We start from the raw sequence: 23,732 nt of genomic DNA on the forward strand, positions 1-23,732 counted from the left end.
ACGTTCTTAGCAGTTTGCGGCGCCAAAACTTCGCACCTCAGCGCTAATCAAATTAGTCGGCCCTAGCTACACACGAAACCACTGAAACGAATACTTACCTCCTTTCTTACATGTTACACTGATTCTTCCTGATGTTAGTCAACAACCATCATGAAAGAAACAAATTCTTTTAAATTTTTATATTATACACAAATTTTATTCACTTCTTTTCTTCGTTTACTTCTCACTTAACTCACATATTCATATTCTATTCGCTACTATTACCACTTTTACAAAAAGTGGTTAGAATAACCTTAAACGTATAAGTCAATAGAATAAATGGAAGATACAATTCTAGATATTTTGTACAAGACATAAAATATTCTATGTTTCTAATTGGAACCTTAGGCTTTTAAAACTCATACGTACACATGTTCGTTTTTACTTCAAACAACCCCTAAATCGGGGGCGCAAAAGTAGTTGCCATACGACTAAAGGAATAACTAAGGCACTAGCAGGTTTACTGTACAATCGCTAAAAGATACTGCGAATTTGAAACGTCCGGAAAGTATCTCAAATATTCATTCAATAAGGCAAGCGTGGTGGTGAGTAATTGACCCTTTCGAAATAAATGGATTGTTTGGCGGACAGTCCCAAATTCGCTTTAGTTAAAAACATCTTACCGAGCATTTTATAAATAATTGTATACAAAGTATTTGATTGTTCTGTTCTATATTTAAAAAAGTCCACCCTGAAGGGTTACGGACAGCACGGGGTGCAAGTCCGGTTTAAATTAAGGGATAAACTTGATATTCACTCAGTGCGGGGTCCCGTGTACATTTCTGAGATAGACGTAAAGTTTCTAAATATAATGAATGTGATAATGGGAAGATGTTTAGAAATTTACAGAATATGGTATTTAATTTAATATTATGGCGGTGTTTGTGGATATTTTTTGCATTGTTTTGTTTTGTTTCTCGCTGGATAGAATGCAGCGTCCAGAGTACATTCAGATTAGGAATAATTGCGAATTCGTTTTAAATACTTCACTAAACCGTACGGGGCTAAATCTATTTATTACAGTACAACTTCATTACTCTCTTATGAACAGCAGTCTTATAGTATCCTACCCACTAGTTCTATTCTGCAAAGTTGTGTCCGTTTTTGATTTTTACAGTCAAAACAACAAGTTCAACTAAATGCTAAGGCAAAACGGAGTATTTTCACATGGGACGCGATTTAAGGTTTAATATTAAATTTTAATGCATGTTTTTCTATGTACACTAAAGGTCGATGGAGCGCTTATATATATATTGTGGCAGGATTCAACCGAAATACACAATTTGCATAATTTGAGTAGATGATTCGTTTGAACGCGGACAGCTCAGAGCGTAGAAATAGGCCCGACAAAATCAGGACTGGAAATTGTTGGTGAAGATGAGGACAAAATGGATACATATCCAGATGAAGAAGCAGAAAAGCAATAATAAATTAAGTGGGAAAGGAAGGGATGTAGACGAATAATCGATTTTTTTCGGCCAAACTGGAGTAGTTTGGAAATAATGAGGCAGAAAGTGTCTCCATTTGATACTTCGCGAGTCATCTTTCTCTTTGACTAGTTCCTTAAGATTTATCGAAAAATTTTCATTTTTGCCACAATATATCAAGTCCCCCACAAGCGTATCTATCTTGCACTTTATACTCAGATTATCTTGGACATTACCAATAAAATAAATATAAAGGATAAGCATGACTTAAAGGGGCCGAATTCTCGTTACAGTTGAAAGCCATCAGATATTCTTTCTCAATCGATGTTTTCTTTGTTTTGAATTTTCTGGCTTCAAGTGAACTTTTTGTACCCTAACAGAATCTGAGATTGAAGTCAAATCTTGCCGCTTGCCGTCACTGGATGAGTGGTGATAGTTCACTAACGAAATGCTTAAAGGTGGCTCAGTGAACCCAACTAAATATTTTACTCAAAACTATGTTTACAACGTCTGAGAAATTTACAAGATACATTTAAGTAGAGCAATTTTGTCACCACAGCCGCGTTTTGGAGTTATCTTAAAATTAAATCACCTGAATGACCGTTGTGGCGTTGAAAAACTAATCTTACAGTTGCTACATTCGCACTCGCATGTCGGAATCAAGGTTTTTCCGCTGCGCAGGTTGCGGCTGATGCCTGGGCAACGAGACCATATGATGACTTGTTGGTACGCCGGTGGTAACAACATGCGGTGATATTGATGGTGATCGTGTTGCTAGCGGTGAGAGGGATGGCGAAAAGCTTGGTGACATTGCTGATGACGTACTGAAACCACCGGGTGCATCATGACTGATCGGTGATCGTGGTAATAGGTATTGATTTGCAGCAGCAGAATGATGACTTGTACTGCCTCGACTTGATAATACTGGGACGTTGATTGACCTAGGTGCAACGTTTGTCAAAAGAGGGGGTGGGATGTGTTTTGCGGAATGTTGCAACGATTGTTTACTCTTCGCACTGGACGCTGCGCTGTTTCCACTATGTACCGAAAGGGTATCGTCTTTAAGTCTTGCAATCTCTGAGAATACATGGGCTAGAGGTTGGTACTGTGGACCCCAGTCAAGAAGGTAGTCCCAGTTATAGCTTCCTGTAAGCTCTTCTTCACTGTGTACAATTGAGCTTAGCGACCCGTTCATCGCAGGACCTGGATTGCCGTTCCCTACTACAGGAACATCGCCAAATCCCATCACATGGTCCACGGCAGCGCCTATACTTCCAGCAGTAGTAGCTGCTTCATCAGCACTACTAGCCCGATCACTTCCACCTGTCACATCGTTCAGTTTAGCATATATTAAATTTGTGATATCTGCCTCACCGGGTTCTTCATCAAACATGTGTAACGAATCTATCGGTAGTGGATGATGCAACAGAGCATCTTTGTTGCTTCCACTTATACTCTCAGAGCAGTGTCGAGATGATGTCGATGCTGCACCTGTCGTATTTGTATTATCTACAATTCCCAGTCGTGCCAGATATTCTTGAGTGTTTTGCACTGAAATATCAGAAAGTCTTCCGTCGTCCCCACGATGATGATCGCGATGCATTGGACCCTCGTTTATCATACGAATTTCTTCATCCTCTCCATCTTCTCCATCTTCTGCGGATCCCCGGCCACTAGATCCCGACTGCTCTGATCCAGAGAGCTCAGAAGTGGTAGCTGCTCCTGAATTCGAACTAGCCGTATGTTGGCCGTACGGCGGAATTTCATCATATTTAGGAGGAGCGAACTGACCGCCGGAAGTGTTTCCACTAGGATTTCCACGGATTGGAATTGTATCAAAAGCGCTAGGATCAACGTAGCTATTCGAATTGCCAACAGTTTCCGTGCTAAGACTAGGTTTCGAAACTTGTTTATGTCTTCTGTTCCGCATATGCAGAAACAGGAACACTGCAGCGAATGTAAATATGACCAACAGGAGGGATATCAACAGTCCCAATGCCCAATCAGCTATACCACCACTGCTTCCTGAACTTCCTCCACCGCTACTAGCCAAATTTGTGCCTGGGTCGGCTAGAGGATCCAGAGATATTTCTACTACGCTCATATTCGTCAAAGAGCCTTGCCGTCCAGAGCTAGCCGTTACGACAAAACTGATTTCCTGACCAGAACTCAGGGCATTAATATCATTATCGATTTTCTTCTTGATCATTATGGCACCAGTCGTCCTATTTATCTTGAAGTAATTATGTTGGTTGTTCAATTGGTACACTACCCGACCATCGGGTCCTTTGTCACGATCAGTAGCTGTAACTTGTCCAACAACATATCCAATCGGCAAAGGTTCTGACGATCCAGTCGCCAAAATAAATCGATATGTTCGCTCTGTAAACTGTGGACTAAATTCATCCCGGGAATCAATCATGATCCTCGCTCTAGCTTTAGCCGATTTCCCGCCAAGGTCAAAAGCCTTAATTATGAAACTGTACTGACTTCGTTGTTCGTAATCGAAAACTGCATTAGTTGTAACTACACCGGAATTGGGATCAATCCTGAAAAGCTTCCATGCATCATTCGACTCAGGATATCCATTTGAGCTCTCTATCGTATAATTTAGCATTCCATATTGTCCTCGATCCATATCAGTTGCTCTTGCTGTAAACACACTTGTTCCAATTGGTTCGTTTTCCCCAACAAACTCTAGATATTCAGTTACAGGGAACTTCGGCTCGTTATCATTCTCATCTGTGAGGGTGATCCGATACGGCGTCAAACTACATCTTGGGATTAAACCACTGTCGCAAGCTCTTATGATCAGGTCATATTGAGGGGTGGGATCAACATCGTAGTCTAACGGGTTTTTAACGAACAAAATTCCAGAAACCAAGTCAATACTAAACATCCCTGCATCATTTCCAGAGGTTATATCATAGACGACTTCAGAATTTGGAGAGTTTTCCAAGTCTTTATCGATTGCAACGATTTTGGTGACCGAGGATCGGATCGGTGCAGACTCGCTGATTTCGGTCTCATATCGACCAGATTGGAAAATAGGCGCGTTGTCATTAGCGTCTTCGACAGTTACGAAGATGTTGATCGCTGTGGAGTTGTTGTCGCTACGTACGGGAGATCCTTGTTCGCTCATAACGAGCCGAAGTTTATAAAGGTCCGTTTTCTCACGATCAAGGCTTTTAACTAATATTATTGCACTTGCCTGGTACACCTCGAATGTGCCTTCCTCGTTTCCGGCAACTATACTGAATGCAAGGTTTTGTGTTAGATCGGTGTCGAGAACGTCTCTTGATAGTTTTAAAACAACTGTACCCAGTTCAGCTTCCTCGTTGATGCTCGCACGGAATTGGCTTTGCAAAAATTGAGCTTTGCCTTGTCCATAGGAGTTCGTTTGGATTCTGACTATGGACTTGGCGCTTAGTGGAGGCTTTCCTGAATCCATGGCAATTATACGGAGGTAAATCTGCTCTTTGAATGGTTTCGTTATTCTGCTGGCATTCACATAAATTGCTCCAGTTTGCTCGTTGATGATAAATCCAGAAACGGGCGGTATTATTTGGTATCTTATTCTCGAGTTACTTTCACCATCTGCATCGGTAGCATTAATGGTTAAGAGGTCCATATCCGCACCAGTCGACTGATCCGGTAAGGATACATGGTACGCTACTTGTTGGAAAATTGGAGGATTGTCATTGACATCGGTAACCCGAATAGTTAATGAGGTCCTCGCTTCATGCGCCATATCGGACGCAATGACCTGGAATTGATATTCCTGTTGACTCTCGTAATCCAGATGCTTCTTCAATATCACTTTTCCGCTGTAGCGGTCGATTGAAAACATCGTCTCCGCGTCGAAGTTATCGTTATCAACGGACTTCGCGAAACGATACGTTAAAGCTGGGCTTGAATCGACATCGTTTGCTGATACGGTGGTGATGACAATTCCCAGATCAGATCCTGTAACAAGAGTGAAGGATAAAAATTATAAAAGAATTTGTCCGCAGGATGAATTTTATTTATATCTTCAATGGCAGATTGGCCAGCAGTTGCTAACAAATTGAGTATCAGAGGAGATAAATGTCACCGAATAGTTATCGACTAGTTTGTCATTACCGATCGTGACAAATGTTCATAATTCAAATCTCTAATGCATTAAAATCTATCTTGTTCCCAATCATAACGTCATTTTCAATATAATCCACCATACATCAACCACCTCCTATTGTTCGACTCCCTCGCTGGCAAGAATGATTTAAGATCATTAGATTATGCAGACAATATCTCGCTAATGAAACACATTTAAGGATAGAATCAAGATCAAAGAGTCTTGGAGACTGCAACTTACCTTCGCTAACACTGACAATGCTCGGTGGCGGGAAGGTTGGTTGATTATCGTTGACATCAATAATATGCACGCGAATTGTCGCCGTTCCAGTCATCTGAGGTACACCTTCATCAGTTGCGATCACTTTTAGTCGGTACATGTCACGAATCTCGCGATCCAAAACGATATTTGTTTTAACGATACCACTAAAAGCAGGTTCAATAACAAACGCATTATCATGATTGCCATCGACAATGTGGTAGAGAATGCGCGAATTTGCACCGCGATCGGCATCATAGGCGGCAACCTGCATTACAAATGTCCCTTTATTATTGCCCTCCCACACGGTGGCGGCGTACTGCTGTTGTGTGAATCGTGGTCCATTATCATTTTCATCTTGTAACTGTATCTGTAGTTCAGCGTAACCGTACAATAACGGCGAGCCATCGGTCCGGGCTTCTATAATTAATTTTATTTCGCTGGATGATCGATATTCTGTGGAAGGACCGTTGCCACTACTCATCATGCCATGACCCAGTATTGTCCGATTGTCACGATCGTAGCGCATTTTGATCGTTTCGTAGCTCCACAGATACCGTTCAAAGTCGAGAAATTTCGAATCTCGGACCTTGATCTCACCCGTCGTGGCGTCTATGGAGAACGCTCCCTCCTCATTACCAGAGCCAATAGAATAAATTATCTTTTGACGTCGTCCATCACTCCGTACGGCATTCATTTGTATCACAGATCGTCCGTTTGGAGTATTCTCCATCAGCGAGACCCGGTAAGATTCATTGGGGAAGCGCAAGACTGGCGTTCCCAGGGGTGACTCTCCAACACGGATTTCGATCAAACCGATTGCACTTTGTGGGGGATTACCCTTGTCGCGAGCGGTGACTTCTAGGCGAAGTAGTTGACCGTTTTCACTGGCCAGACTTCTGGTTGCACTTACTACACCCGTGTTGGGATTGACGCGGAATTTTCCGGCAGTCCGGTCATTGGTCAGTTCATAGACTATCTCGCCGTTTGTGCCCTGATCTACATCGAGAGCTGATACTTGGAGAATGGTCTGGCCAGGTTGGACTAGGGCAGGAACCTGTGCCATGAAGGGATATTGTTTGAAAATGGGCTTGTTATCATTGACGTCTTCGACGATGATTTGCACAGGAACACGCGTGGAGCGGGAGTCGCTTCGACCTCCATCTGTGGCTACAACCATAAAGTTGTACACATGCTGCTGCTCACGATCGAGGGTTCTGTAATGAGAGAAGAGAAAAGATTAATTAAAGATTTTGTGTTCGATCTTTTATGAGCTAATTTGAAAAATGTGGACCCTTCAGTTGAAATGCTTGATGGAAAGGATTAACAAATTAGTTAAGCGGGACAGGACGGTATAGCATGGATAATCTAGGTTAAGATGATTTCATAGTTCCTAAGGTTTTTGTCCTAGTGCAATCGAAACCAAGGCTCAATTTCGTGCCTTCTGCAACCAGCCTTTTTCATTTCGTTCAGTTATTTTCATATTTTTTTTTTTTACATTAGTATCGTAGTCACAACAGAAAGGGCTCATTATCGAATACTACTAAATGTTGTCTCAGTAACTTCGAGTTCTATCCTTTGGTGCAGGAAATCAAGGAAGGAAGATATACTATTCTTCAACATTTTGAAAAGCAATATATTCAGTGAAGATTGGGCTAAATAGAATGGAGACACTTGTTATCTTTGCATAACGTACTTGTGGAACGTCAAAGTCTTTATCGAAGAGCGGAGGAAAAGGATTATCCCTAGGCTCTGAAAATATATACATAACTGTCTTGACAATTTCAGAGTAGATGTTGCATATAAAATTGTGGTGGAGACGATTCTCCTCATCGAAAAATACTCGCAAAAATTTATTAGGTAACAACTAACTGCATTTGATTATTGCAGATCGTCATTAGAGAAGAAGTATTAGGGTGCTAAATCTATTCGGCAGATTCAAACCGGTGTTACATATACTTGGCGAACTTCTACAGTCAGAGGATCCCTCGGGGTAAATGTAGTGGATTTTTGACTTGACGGGACATTGATCCTTGAAATAAACGATCTGGATTATCTTGTGGATAATAGAAAGGAAAAAGACCTCAAAAATTTCGTAGCTAAGGTAATACACTCTAGAAGGAAAAACTGGCTTTGTTGTTTTCAAGAAGAAATCAAGAAACTTTTTTATATCAGGAAAATAAAGACCTGGTGAACCAAAAGGATACGAAGAAGGGCCGTTCTGACTCAGCGTTTCAAATGCTTGGCCTATAGGAACATTGCTGTAATATTCAACGTCAAAAAGTCAAAATTACTAAATGTTGTCCTTCAGAAGTAGTGGCTCACTTTCCTGGTTCCAGTCCATACCAGGTCTTCGAAGAAGCGCTACAGAGAGAGCCAAGCAACACGCCTATAAGCAAATATGCACAGCATTACAGCCACTCATGAATTGATAATTATTGATAATAATTTGATGCATCTGACCTTGCTTTCATCTGGCTTTGAACAAATTTACGACCAGGGTTCATGGTCGGCAAGATAGTTGCACTTTTCAGCGTTGATCTCGTATTCATGTGGAGGGCCGAAGTAGAGACTGTCCACTCGTCATGGTAAAGGAGCTACGGCCAATGGTCTTGGCGTAGTGTATAGTTTTAGAGGAGAAGATACACATTTGATGTGTTGAGGAAGTGGTCCAAGCGGTCACGCGAAGGAACACTCCGAGAGGTGGGTCGAAACGCTGGAGGTATTAAAAAAATGATTTCCATACTCTTAGTTACCTAAGAGATTTCTCTAACTCCGGTGTAAGGGAATAGGTGAAATATTTATGAAAGGAAGCGAAATGTATTTCGTCTTCAGCGATGGTTCATGGCGGATCAAAAAATACACTTTGTTTATGGGGATTATTTCTTTTATAGGATACAATCCAAATTAAGTGGTTATTCTGACAAAAGAGAGGATCCCCATAGTACCTTCACTACTAGTTAATGAGATCACAGTCGAGTCCAAGTCCAATGTTGTTTGCTGATGAACGCATTTCCATCCATTCTTTTTTACGGTTCCAAAGTATGCGCAGTCACTTCTCTTAACAAAGGTAAGGTAACTGACTTTATTGGAGCTTTGACCCGTCAATTTGTGAGGCCATACCAGTATGGATTGCGGAGGCGTTCGAAACTGTACGTTATGCAAAGGAAGGCGGGTGTATACCATCGGCAAACTTCAAGTTGCAGCAGATGCCCAAAGCTTGACAAAAAATAATTTTGAACACTTTGGGCCGGCACCAAACCTACTTTTGCGGATCATATCTTAAAAAAGTATCGATATTCTACAATTTTGCGAAGCATATTCGAATAATGACGATGGCAGTATGGTCGAATACTAAACCAAACTTTTCGGAAAGTAATGGAACATCCGCAGGGCGGTAGGGAAAAAAATACAAATATACAGCTGTTTTACTAAACAGCGCCACACTTGCCAAATATGAGCGATATTGAGCGATCTGTTATTGAATGTGAAAGGACGAGGGCCGAAAATCATAACGGGGAACTTTTATGTACGTGTTCTTGCAGGAGGACCTGCCGACAATGAAGACTCTCGTTCGAAAGGCATTCTGATCAAAACGTTGAAGTATGCAGCAAAGACTAGGCCCAACCTATTCACCAACATCTTTAGGCTATATCTAAAAGAAGAAGTGTGTTACCTGCTCAGTTATTTGAAGACTAAGCATCGTATCGCTCGATCTATTTGCTCGAAATAATAATAATAAACCTTTAAGTAGGTGGGATGATTCGAGTCTAAATGCTTGGCACTTAGTGCTAGTATTAGGTAAAATCCGGCATCTGCCGACTTTGTGACAACTCGGAAAATAATAATAATAATAGTCGCTGGCCCGACAGTCAAATTGGATTAAGGCCTTAAATTGTGTTAGAGCACTTCATTCAAGACGGTAACGGTATACTACGATCTGATTATTACCCTGATTTGACTCAAGTCTCACAGTTAGGTCGACTGGTATCCAAAGTCAAGTCACGATACAAAATCCCCTGTCACCAGTGAGACTTGAACCGCGGTCTTCCCTACGATAGCCTATTACTCTCACCACTATCCGGATTGCTCGAAATAACACGGGAAATAATGAAGAAAGTTATTCACATCAGGCTGCTACCCTTCCTCGAAAACGGAAATAGTAGTTGATTATGTAGTAAAAACATTAGTGCAATTGGGTAGAGATGCGACCAATTATGATGTTGTACAGTGTTAGCTTTGGATGTCAGAAAAGCATTCAACTGCATTGGCTCAAATGTGTGTTCCTGGATATCTGATGAATTTGTGGAAAAAACCTTCCAAGAGGGTTCTCTACGAACGCCCCAAGGAGGACGCTGCCACCGCGGGGATAAAACAAGATTTAGTACTGGGACCTCTACTGTGGAATGAGATGAAGGTATTATTAAGCGCTAATGCTTCCTGTCTCAGAGGTAAACATAACAACTCATTTAAATAGTGAATAATCGCTTCTTGCAACATGGTCTTCCAGTAAATCTAAACAAGTTGGAGACCGGAACTTCGGTATTTCAGGTATGATCGATTTTGTTGATATTTTGTGTAAGAATATCTGGGTACATGATGGTTCCAATTATACATAGCTACGTGTATGTACATGGAATATATCCGATACTCAATTCGATGTGGTACTGACATTTTATTGCGTGGGGACCAGTCATTTTAAAAGGGGTAACTTCGATCTACCATAACTTTGTTAATAATAGTAGGATTTTCGCCAAACCTTGCAGTATGATACTCCCTACTCAAGTCTATTTCAGCTCAGAATTATGTGGATATAGGGTGAACATAAGGGGGGTTCGCAGTGAATTTCCAAAATATGTTAATATACTATTATTAACATTAATTGAGCAGATATCGTAACAGGCCTGGATACCAAGTATATGGGCTAACATGACTTTTTTCAGATTTTTCGGTCCTCTATGTACTGTGTACTGTTCATGGTATAATACTGTTTTTTAATCCGAAACTGTGAACTATGGTAAGGGATTGACTCCAGGTTTGAAGTGTGGAACTTGTACTCGTTGTTCAATACTGGCGCTATTAGAACACAAATCGGACCAGTCAGAAATATAAGGTAGATGTACTGGCGATTCCAGAAATAGGCAGTGAGATATGCGGCTTTCGAATAAAACTATCTCGCAAGATATCGAAGTTCTAAAGTAATTGATGGGGGTAGGAGGCTCATCTCGACTATCAAGTTCGATATTGAAAAGCTGGAGCGTTAAATTCTACAGATGCTTAACCAGGGAGCCAACAGTGTGGACGTGAATTGGTGGTGTCCACCTCAAGACGCAATCAAGACAGGTGCAGCTCGTTGGGCACGAATTTCGGGGCAAAAGAGATATCATCAGTACCATTAGCGGCTAAGAAGGTTTATAAAAAGGAGAAACGCAAGCACATAAATGATGAGATCTGCAGATTGATTGGTAGCTTTAAGAAGCATAATTTAAGATCCGCTTACACCTTGATGAAAGGGGTAACAGCAGATCTTGGACTACAATTATAAGGAGTTGAAATTAATGTCCATGTTTTTTTTTACAGTTGGTATATAAGTTGAAAAAAGAACTAGTTTGTTTCCTTATCCACGTAGGAGGCACGCCCCAGTGTTAGTACCTAACTTATTCAATTACCTAACTTACCGGAAGGAATGGCGTATATAGCCATTGCTGGATCAATACTCTGATTTCCCGTATTGAGGATTGGAGTCAGCGGCAATCCGGCGAAATTAACTACCACCTGACAAAACTCCTGCCAGGACATGGTAGTTAAAGGGAGTATTTGCATCGATTCAACCCGTTGAGAGGGCACAGATCCCGTAAAAAGCCAGGAAGCGCGGAAAGCTTGGTCCCATAAAGTGCAGTAGTAATGCTTTGCGACAATTCCGTGAGAAGGATGTGTAGTTTTCGTGGATAAGAATCTCACACACAGAGACAGATAGTAAACCAACTTGAATATGATTTCGTTTCACACAAAGTTTCAGAAAAAGACCTATGGATACACAATACACAATATATAAACCTTTGATTCCGCTGGTACTGGGTTAAGGTAGCAACACGTAGATAATGAACCAGAACGGAGAACCAAACCATATACACAGTGAGGGTGGAGGGCTAATAGCTAATTATACGACGAAACCGAAGCCGTCATTCATATTAAGATTCGAAAGCTTCAGTGCTTAGGTCAGCGTATGGATGACAGAAGAACAAAGAAGAAGATGGAAAGTAAAAGACCCTCTGGAGACCGCAAGTTACTGCCGCACGGTCTATGAAACTGCAGGACGCGGCCGCTCGACCGAGAAGAATCGAGACGAAGAATGTGAGAGACCAAGGACTGTCGGACAGTAGAAGAAGAAATAGTTTAGCTGTCCAGGCTTTAAGTAACGGCTACTGGAGGAGCCTGAATGTGGACTTTAATTTACAATGATACCGTAAGAAGAGGAGGTCATTATTAAATTACTTCTTATAGAAATGTAGGACTAATTTCTTCATATGTTGTTATTGAAATTGCATTGATTGGTTCGTTAATATACCTAGTGACAAGTCGTTATTTATATCTTCAAAAAACACGAGAACATCACGTGACATCGAGATCAGGCCAGAATTAAAACCAAAGGATAATTTAGAGGCGTACCTAAATGGTCCTATCATCACCACAAAATAGAACCAAACACACTCCGCAAAAAATAGCCCCTTTCTTCTGTCTGTTTGTCTGTCTGCAAACGCTCAATACTAAATTTCCATTTTCTCAATGTATATTTTTTTCTCCTCATTTCCTTGCTTCACTTTGAATTGAATATGTTTAGTGTCTCCTTCTCAGAATGTTTATTATATGCAAATTGAAAGTTTTCAAAAAGATCGCAATGGAAAACAAGCGAAAAAAATAAAACAGAAAACGGAGCAAAAAATGAAAAATAAAAAATAAATGAATTCTTTCACTCGACGATTTTTTTATGCGATCGATTGAATTGATCCGAGTTCGATCCAGAGCTGTTTATTGAATATATGTTAAATGTAAGTTAGAGAAGAAGAAAAAGAAGCGAAAGATGACGACAACGACCACGAAGAGTCTTCCTTGGTTTCAGAAGAAGACTCTGTCCACTATTGATGATCAGCTTTTGGATATGGGTTGAGGTAGTGTTGTTGAGTGAGGTATTTTCTTGGCCTCAGCCTTCGGTTTAATTTTACTGGGAGTTTCTGCCCATTTACAGGATTTACCACTTTTTAAAAGTGATCCCCTTTCTCAAGAAATCTGGGGCTCTCTTTCCATCCTAATTTCCTTTTTATTTCCCTGACTCTTAATATGTTTCTTGAATATTGGGAATGAGTTAGTCATTCACACTCCGATGTTATGATCAATTCCTCTTGCTTCTAGCGGGATTGGCTAGTGTTTCCCTGAGGAATGGCACCTCTTCCTCAAAGATCCCAGTTCAACATACAGTGGCTGCAGCATAACTTACATGCTAAATGCAGTGGAGTTGATTGGACGTATAGCTAAGGATTTCCACATATGTACTTATGTCTGCATCACACACGAGTGCATACGTATGCCGTAGGGGCGCAGCGAAGCATCTTTATTCTAGCCAGAAGGATTATCATCAAGGGCTGTTGCCTGTAATACTACGAATCTGCTGTTCCATGCTGATTACTTATTTGTTCGCCTTTTTCTGGCAATGTGCGAGTGGCCATTCGGTTCACCGTTGGTAGTTGGTTGTGATAGTGAATAGTGCCGGCTATTTAGCTGAGAAATTTGTTACTAAATGTCCACTGTCGGCGACTCTATTCTTAACTTGTCTTTTAGTACTACAACTGAAAGATGTTACACTGTCTGTTTGTCTGTCTGTCTGTTTGTTAGGGCCCTCGTTTCGCATCCGATGCATTTTTTGGTTTCCTATTTATTTAGCGGACTTGTTACTGAGTCTAGAGGAATTCGTATGAGATGCAGATTCATTTATGGTGCACAAACGATTGGACGGAAAGGAAAAAGACTTATTACCCTACGAGCAATAAAATCGCTACTTTGTATCGAAAGTGTAGAATGAATTACGATTAGGCTGAAGAAGTGCATATACTTCTTTATATGCAAATCCCAGTAATTCGTGATCAGCGTGCGACGGTAATTTCTTATACATGATGAATGCTGGTAATATATTACGGTTGATTTTTCTTAACATCTCCGCTGTGATATCCATGTGGAGGTTTTACGTCTACCTGAACCCTCGAATCGGAGGTATCTTCATAGAAAACACACATCCGGCTCAGTTTAAAGTATTAACTCAACCCAATGTTCAGATGTGATATCCCATAAATCGTCAAGGCTGCAAAATTATTCCGTTTACAAATCGGGTAATTCGGGTAGACGGTGTAGGCATGCAGGGCGCAGTTGCTGCTCTGCTCTCATTCCATATACGGACCCCACAGGATCAGAGTTTCTACATATTGCTGCAAAAAAATGTGTAAATATGCAGAATTATTTCTATTGCCAAATTTCACGTCAGAGCGTCACCTATCCTTCAAATAAATCGCGGCCAGCCCGGAGATACAAATCAAAAACGCAAACAGCACGGTGTACCGCTCCGTAAGCGGACAATTTATCGGGTCTTATTTGTCAATGACACTTTTCATATTTAGCTACTTTAATCATCATTAACTCAAACATATTTTCTAGTTTTAACTTTGTGACTTGAGATGAGAGACAGAAACAGGCCGTCCTTGTACGAGTCTTTGAATCGTGCCCGATACCAATTGGTTTGATTCTTATCATTCCAGCACATACACCATAAGGACAAAAGGCGAAAGAACCCACCTTGAGATCCCCTGCACTGCACATCAAGTGACTTCGCCTTATTATCTCCATTCAAACCCGCGGACTAACTAGTCCGTGTAGTTTTTTTTTCGGAATAAATTTCTGATCTTGACTTTATTTAACCATATCTGCTCCGTTGTCGCTAATCTCAACTTAGGTGTTCGATTTTTTCCTCAACAATGTCGCATACTAGTTTGTGTGCGAAATCTTGTTAGCTGTCTATCGAATTGAGTAGCAATCACTCAAAGAATGGTTACAAGATAGTTTATGAAACGTGAAAGAAAAATGCGACAAGGTGCGGAATGAGTATGAAGTCAGACCATATGCCTGGCCAGTTATTATGGGGACACCAGCTCCGTGTGTCTGGGATCTGTGATTGATACTGATCAAAAGTATTGATAACGCATTATTGAAATGATTGGATGATAGGAAAAGGGTGCCGATGGGTATCACAAGCGGAAACATTCCGCAGATATTGCCGATCCTGAGACAATGTTGAGCAGGGAACCGTACTCTATGGAATAGAAAAACAGATATCGAGCTCCTGGGTTTTCTTAATTTGGATTCATTTTGAAATAATTGCAAAAACCTCATTCTGCAAACGATCCCAAGTGTAGTTTAAAATGATGTAGGGAATATATGAATAGTTGAGGAGTATTCATGCATGCTAGGCCTCAACAAGGTTGAGCTAATAATCAATCAGGAAACTTTTCCAAGTCCAAGAACCCAACCGAGTTTAAGGTTAATCAAAAAGATTGTCCACTAAGAAACAAACAATTTCTCTTGGCACTACCAACATTTTTGTTTGTTGTTTTTGATGGTGGACCATAATGGTATACCTACGGTTCTAAATACATTTTCAGGCAGGCAGTGACTTTTTTCAATCGGTACTCTATGAATTATGAATGTAATGAGTTACACTCCTAGCTTTTGTACTATATTTCAATTCTAGCGAGATAGTTTCAAGCAAGAAGACTATACATAAGAGATTCAACTCTCAGGACATTCTTCGAAATTTTATGGAGACGGGAAAGTTTTGCACACATTCGGCCGCGACAAGAGTTGCGCGAAAAAATTTCCGCGCATAAGGGCCGGTGCGCAGGTGTTGCTCAGCTGTTGGGCACTTCAGTCCTTCTTAGTTGACCTCGATCATATTCTGATTTCTTTTCCCTTTGTAGCTTCTAAATGCGTTTTGTGGAAAGTTTCACATTCTCCCTGGTTCGCCGAGATGAAGCGATGGGCGAGATGAAATTTTGATGAAATACGGAAACAGTCGGCCAAAGCTGTGCCTATTCCATCCTCACTTTGTTCTCAGATTCAAAACAAGGATGATTGATTTCTCGCGACGGTCTTTTGATTTGATTTGATCATTTTGTACTCTCCAACGATGTTTGTGCAATTGTGCACAGAAATATTTCTGATTGAGATTTATAGGCAAATTTTATGGTTAGTATAGCATTTAGGGCGTTCGTGAGTTTTGTAGGTTAAACGTTTTTGGGAATTGACAATTTAGAGAGAGACGAGTCTTCAAAGTTTTATTTTATTAATATGATTCTATTAATATGATCGCATATGGATTTATTTTACTAATCTCGTCTTGAGCTATTATTACTTTCTTTTCTCTCTTTCTCGTTTGACTAATTTCCTGGATAAATGTTTAAACTGTCTTCATATCTTGTTTTTATATTTCTCCTATATATTCCTATTTTCATATTATGAATGCCCTATCGGAAGAGTAACTATTTGCTTCGCGAGGATTACTATTACGAATCAAACAATCGTGACATTTTCCGATTTGTCTTTGATCTTGTCTCCCACATGTCCAATCATCGTGATTATTGTCAATAAAATCAATGCCGTTTTCCTCCTGATTTTTTGCCAGAATATTCGGGCTTTATCAAGCTTGGCTCCTTGGTACACCGCAATGAAGCCACTAGGAAAAATCCTGTGGGTTAGGTTGATCCGCGTTACTGGAACCCGAATACACCGAATACTCCGTGCATGAGGCATCATAATAGCTTCAACTACTGACTGACAGATATGACGACGTAGTATTTATATAAAATTTGACGACATACTGTTCTCGTCTACATCGCAAGGCACGACCGCTTAATTCCATCTCAGCGGATCGTACCCCGTTATCAACGAATTCTAGGATCTGGTTTATTATGGCTCCCAACCAAGCAGTTCCTTTCATGTATAATAAAAGCATTAGTTAACTCAACTTTACAGAGGCATTTCGATCTGTTGTGTACTGTTGCACACCCGCTTTTTAGAGGTAGAGCCGTAGATTGCTACTTGGATTATTACCTGTCAGACGAATCGACCCTCTTTTCGTGAGGTTCTTCGCAGCAATTGAGGGATCCATTACATGACTGGGATAACCTTGAAATCGATGCGAAACCGGAAAATAGATTGGTAGTGGGCGCCCAAGTCTCAATATCCAAAATGTTATGTTCCAAAGCCCAACCACAGTAATCAGAATGCTCCTGCTTTAGGCTGGCAACGCCTTCCGCAGTACCGCCGAAAATTACCGCAGTCCGACTCATTGCCTTTAATTACTGACGTTTCCGATTTTGTGGTCATTGTACACGGCTACAACGTGGAAACTTTGTTAATAACGTGAGAGGGGCAGAAGTATCCAAAAGCACCCTCTCTCCAGTGGTCTATCGCTGTGGCCCAACCACAGTAATCAGAATGCGCCTGCTTTAGGCTGGTAACGCCTTCCGCAGTAACGCCGAAAATTACCGCAGTCCGACTCATTGCCTTTAATTACTGACGTTTCCGAATTTGTGGTCATTGTACACGGCTACAACGTGGAAACTTTGTTAATAACGTGAGAGGAGCAGAAGTATCCAAAAGCACCCTCTCTCCAGTGGTCTATGGCTTACTAAGATTGTTGTTGAAGTCATATTCTTTGAGAATCAGATGGCTACTTTTTATTCCACTACATCACTATTCTATTGCCGCCGTAGACGATCCCAAAACTATTTGCGATAGGAGAAGGGACGAGTCGCTGACCATATAACACCCAGGCGTCTCAAGGAGTTGGTGGCGTCTTCTTAATAGTAACCGCTCTTAATTTATTACATCCTTACCCGACTGAGGTAGTAAGTCTCTTGTAAGATGAGTGTTAAGAATTCACTCAAAGTATTTCATACTAATCGTTGGCAGGCTGGTAGCCTGCATATTTCTAAACTTTCTTGCCGTAGAAACGTATCTATTGCTAGGATAAACACCGATTTACCGGTGAGGACACGAGTCGGTTTCTATAATGTGCGTCTCCTTCAGCTTGAGAGAATGTTCCAGCGTTACAAGCTTAGCTCTATGGGGTTAACAGAGATCAGATGGTAAGGACTCTAGAGAGCACTTCTCTTCCTTTTGTGGCACCATGCTATTGTGTGTAAAGCGTGGCGGAACTAAAAGTAAATTTCCGGCCCAGACCCACAAACGGAGACTTCCGATTCAGGGGATTTCTGCAGGGTTGGAGAGCTGCAACCTTCCACTTTCAATACAGACCGTTTTTACTATATATAATCCAGTTAGCCATGAAAGCATAGCCATAAGCAGTTTTAAAGCGATGCACAACAGGGGTGGATGCTACTTTTAGCCTCTGTAAGGTTAAACTGGGAAGCATTTTTGGTGGGAGAAAGTAACGTTCTTTTGCCGATCTAGTGTACATCCGTGCTGATTTGGATAGGTAAATATTCTTGGTTGTAAGTAAATGTTACCATCAGGCGATATTGCTTGAAGTTGGAGACAGAAAAAAACGACAAAGAAAGGCATTCCCTCAAAAATATAAACAAGGTGCTTGACCTGTCCCTGCAAAAATGAGCAAATCGGGAAACCGGAAAATAGACGCTTCAGGTATGAAAGGTTTTGTGTATTTCTTTTATAAAAACATTTGTTCAATTGTAATGTAATGTAATGTATATGCATATATTATGTCGGTATATCCACTTTTGGGTGCTACCGATCTTCAAAGTCTTAGAATTTGCGCTGAAGCGACAACTTTGACCTATTGTAATTTTGTCAGTGCGATTTCCACGAAACTTGATATGATCATGCACTATATCATAACCTATCTTACTGTACGATTCTAAGATGGACTTAAAGAGTGGTTTTGCAGTCAATTGTTAAAAATTATAGTAATATGCTATTATTAACTTTATTTGAATAGATATCAGTATTAAGGGTTTTTCGGAGCCTAGGCATCATAAAGTGTCAGCTCCCTTTTTTCAGATTATTCGATTGGGTTGGTTCTGGGAATGACTCCGTGGAAGAAAAGACCCTTTTCTAGTCCCCGCCCTCCGCCATTGCGAATTAAATGCCAAAACTGAGACCCGCTTTGAAAAATACTCTAATCAAGATCATTCGTTTGATAAACCACGTGACTATATTTGGTGAAAAAAATGGTACACCCCGTTTCGCATGTATGGGGAAGACATAGAACGATGTAGGTGCAAACATTTCCGAGAAAAATGCGGACAGTAAACCGATTTTAGTATGGTTTTGTTTTACACAAAACCTTAAAAAGGATACAATTCTGGCGGATTTAGATGGGCCAAAAAAGCCAGAAGATATTCCGTTGCAGATTAAATTCGCTTCTATATTAGTTTACTGGGACTTTTTCTTAAACCTTCAGTTAAGAGGAGTTGCTTGCAATCTTCAAATATATTGGCGAAAAAAGGCTCCAGGATTTGATGAAGTTATGAGGGGGGAGTGGATAAACTCAATTGGGTCGTTAGCACTTTTAACGGGTGCATGACGGAAATAGTGTTTTTTGCCAATGGAGAAAAGGAAGTAAGTTTTACTACCGGAATTGCAAAAATCACTGTTCTACGATTTTTTTTGGATCCCATGGGAAAGTAGTTGGGGAGTATTTTTGCTAATAGAATAAGTCAATCTCTCAAAGTACCAATATGGATTCTGACTGAATTTCTTCTGAGATTGAACGGGTAGTGGAAATGGTAATCTATTTGGGAATAACCTTTCGTCAGAACCTATTTGGTTCAATATTCTTTGTGGAATTCGGTAAAAATGTAACTATCGTGCCAGATCTCCTAAGTAGTCTCACCAATTCATTCGATTTTGGGTTCTAGCAAGGTTTCGAAGAATGCGGTCTCCACGCACTCTATTCAGTGTGATTTAGAACGAACAGATAAACAGTCCTTGGGTCCGGATAGCTGACTGGTCAGAGCGCAAGGCTGTCGTACGGAAGGTCGCGGTTCAAATCTCATTGGTGGCAGTGGAATTTGTATCGTGATTTGACGTCGGATACCAGTCGACTCAGCTGTGAATGGGTACCTGAGTCAAATCAGGGTAATAATCTCGGGCGAGCGCAATGCTGACCACATTGCCTCCTACAGTGAACTGTGGTGTACCGTTACGGTCTTGAATGAAGTGCTCTAACACACTTCAAGGCCCTGATCCAACATGGATTGTCGCGCCAACGATTATTATTATAGATAAACAGTGAAAAGGTAGCTCAAATATTCAGGTTAGGCATGTAGAGGCTAAAGTGACATAGATTCAAAGAGAAGTGTATTGTTATGGTTTCCTAGTGAATGGACTCCAGTTTCAGCTTCGATACTAATATTCATTGATAATCTCTTTGCTTTAGGAGTCTCTGGAGGACATTTTTCTTTAGAAAAAACATTTGCTCACATGATCCCTAAACTCAATCTACAAATATTAGCCAACAGGACACAACATATTTTCTATAGCGTGAAATCTCAAATCGAAGGCACACAGGGAGCAAATCGCACTTCTGTAGCACTAGCTTTGAAATAAGAACCACGATGGAATGTAAACTTCACTGGCGAGTAGGAATAATGTAGTCAAATTCTGGCAAATTTTACGTATATTTTGATCTGGACACCATTTCATACTAAAGATACTCCAACTCGAACCAAGGAAAGCACGGAATTTCTTATAATTTTCGATTTAACTATCCGTACCTTGCGAAAAGTTGCTCAAATTTCAGATAGAGAGAGCATTGAAGGTGCAAAAGGATGCCTTTTATATAAATAAATCAACATCTACATGTTAAATCGTACCTAAATTTGCCTGTTTACGGAGGATTGCATTTTCTGGTTGCTAAGGATTATATTTCCTAGTTGTCACGAGGATCATTAGTACTCTAAAAGCACAGTCTCAGACAATCTGAATATTTAAACAAGATGCACTAGTTAAAACAATATACAAATAACTTACCCAGCTGTCGTTATAAGTCCGCTCCGATTGTCGATCGTGAATAGCCACTGTGTTTCGTTTGCGAGCGAATAAACAATTCTCGCATTTATCCCCAAATCGGCATCGGTTGCATTCACTTTCAATATAGATGTGCCAATTTCAATGTCCTCCGGGATATTTACAACGTATTTAGGACGATCGAAACGTGGATCATTGTCATTCTGGTCTTCAACAATCACCGATATATTGCAATGACCATAATACGTATTCGGAGTGCCGCGATCCTGAGCTTGAATCTGCAACAGATACCGCGATCGCGTCTCGCGGTCCAATGGCTGCGCCGTCAGCTCGCCAGTATGAACATCAATACTGAATTTATTATTGAAGTTCCCGCCAATTATACTGTAGATGATTTCTCCATTTGGTCCGTCATCCAAGTCAGTAGCAACCACAGAGTGAATAACTGAACGTTCGCTGTTTTCCGGAACAGCGAGAGGATAACATGATCCTGGGCGGAATTCCGGAGCGTGGTCGTTGACGTCCGTAATTTTAACGACAACTGTCGCGATATCGAATTGTCCTGTTAAAAGATTCTGGTTCGAATTTACCCCGTCATTGCCTGATACACTGGACTCGACAACGTAGACAGGAAATTTGTATTCAGCCTTGGTTTCCCGATCAAATTGACCCCGGGTTACTATGATGCCACGTAGTTTGTCTATTGCAAAAAGATCATCACCAACGCCAGGTGGTATCTCGTACGTAAGATTCACTGAAAGGGAGAAGAAGATAAAATGGAAATTTTAGTAAATGTATAATTGCCTTTCATTCAAAACTTAAATTAGGCATACATATAAGGTACGGGTCGTTGCTACCAGTGAGTGAGAAAAAAATGAGCTGGGTTGAAGCGGACCAATTGAGAAGATATATGTACTTTAAAATGAAGTCAGTCCAGTTACGTTATTGTAAGTAAAATCGATTTCAGAAAATACCGACATTCAGAAACTTTCACATATCCTTTTCACCTAATTCTTTGATTAATAGTCTCAAGTATTTCCATTTGACATAGTAACTGCTGTCAGACCAGCTGTAATCCGCTTGAAAGAATTCCGAATTTAGTATGATCTTCATACATAACAAAAGGTTCATTGCCTATACATCAGAGATGCCACAGCGAACGGCTTGGTCAGGGCTCAAACATCGGCGTCGGTGAACAACTTCCAGTTTTAACGACTCACTGCCACGCCGAGCCCCTTTGGTGCCCGCTCAATGGCCCCTAGATATATTCTTAATAAACACAACATTTATCACAGTTGATCGCTCGTGCTCACATAACTGTTTGTAATCTTTCTTTCGGCCATCCAGTTGTATCTTTTTGTGGTTATTTTCTTTCCTGAACAATTCTTTATATTCTTTCTTTAAATGCTTCGGATCAACGTGATTAATGGGCTATAATCCGGGATGATGTCCACAAAGCTTGTGATTTCACGTAATTATTACGTCGTTATGAGTTAAGATGCCGAGTAGACGAGATGTGGAGAGAGTGTTTTCCACAAAAATATCACGAGACAGCAACGATTTGATGATGTACGACGAGCAAGGCCTGGTTCCTTCAGACTTCACCTAAGAAGCTAACAACTGGCCCATGTCACACTCCTGCGGTACACCAGAGCCGGGTCATTTGCATGTGAGAGATGCGGTATTTAGGGTGCAGCCGTGCAGATGGGTATGTAGAGTTCTCCTGAGTTTAATGTTTGTGAATGTTACTAATGAACATCGATGAGATAAAGGGGAGTGGCTACTCATTTGCATTGTCTTCAAGCTATGCAGTTCTCTCATGCACTGATGAAGAAGTCACAGTGCAAGACGGGAGGTGTAACTATGTCTTCCGACCTCATGCTAATCACGTTCTATATAGCTGGCAGTCTAGAAGACAAACGCGATATTGTCTGAGTGTTTTTGGAAAGTGACCAAAATATGACTCAGTAAAAGTCCAAAAATCTAATTGAGACAAAATCTAGTACATCTGTTTTGTTATGGTAAAGCCAGTCGGGAAACCGGAAGCTGGACGCTTCAGGTATGAAAGGTTTTGTGTACTTCTTATATAAAGACATCGGAGTGTGCATTTGTTCCATTATTACGTATTACGTAGAGTGTGATAGCATCCACTTTCGGGTGATATTGACATTTGCGACATTGCAATTTCCACTAAGCTTGGTAGGAGCATGCTCTATGTTATAACCTACATCACTGTGGTGCTAAGATGAAATTAAAGAGGTATTCCAGCCAATTGCTAAAAAATATAATAATCTACTATTATTAACTATATTTGACTAGATATCGGTATAGAAGGTATTTCGGAGCCCAGACACCATATAGTGGCAGCCTCCTGATTTTTTTTCAGATTTTTCGGTTGGGTAAAGAGATGATCAGTTCTGAACCGCCCACATGTATATATGGGGACCTCCCCTTAAATTCGATGTAAAAAACTCGACGTTAAACTCGCTGTATGCGTGAACGTTCACAATTTCCACCTTTCCAACAAATTTGGTGTCAATCGCTACAACAGTCAATCGCTACAACAGTCTCTGAGAAAAATGCGTGTGATGGACAGACAGTCAGACAGACAGCCAGACAGACAAACAGTAAACCGATTTTTGTGTAGAACAAAACCTTTAAAATTGTAAAGCTAGATCTCTTATAGTGGCCAAATCATTGTGATTGGGCATATAGCGTTCTACTCGATTGGAGAGTTGTGACAATAACAAACGTGGATCCCAAGTAAGCTGTAGTAAACAATAAAGAAACGCATGATAACACACATTAAGCAAATCAGACCGGAGTGCCGATCAAATTCT

The 23,732-nt window shown here is 40.7% G+C and overlaps 1 protein-coding gene across 1 annotated transcript in view; it reads right to left on the reverse strand.

Annotated features, from left to right (window-relative positions):
* Positions 1 to 200: 200 nt before the first annotated feature.
* The window catches only part of LOC119661396 (protein dachsous), a 565,571-nt gene continuing 542,039 nt past the window's right edge, over positions 201 to 23,732 (reverse strand). Inside the window, exons 10-12 of the mRNA XM_038070725.1 lie at positions 20,896 to 21,646; positions 5,821 to 7,055; positions 201 to 5,432 (exon numbers count right to left, since the gene is read on the reverse strand). Of these exons, the coding sequence (XP_037926653.1) occupies positions 2,101 to 5,432; positions 5,821 to 7,055; positions 20,896 to 21,646 (5,318 nt within the window). The 3' untranslated portion in view covers positions 201 to 2,100. The remainder of the gene's footprint in view (positions 5,433 to 5,820; positions 7,056 to 20,895; positions 21,647 to 23,732) is intronic.

Source organism: Hermetia illucens, chromosome 1, assembly GCF_905115235.1.
Source record: "Hermetia illucens chromosome 1, iHerIll2.2.curated.20191125, whole genome shotgun sequence".
Taxonomy (NCBI): domain Eukaryota; kingdom Metazoa; phylum Arthropoda; class Insecta; order Diptera; family Stratiomyidae; genus Hermetia; species Hermetia illucens.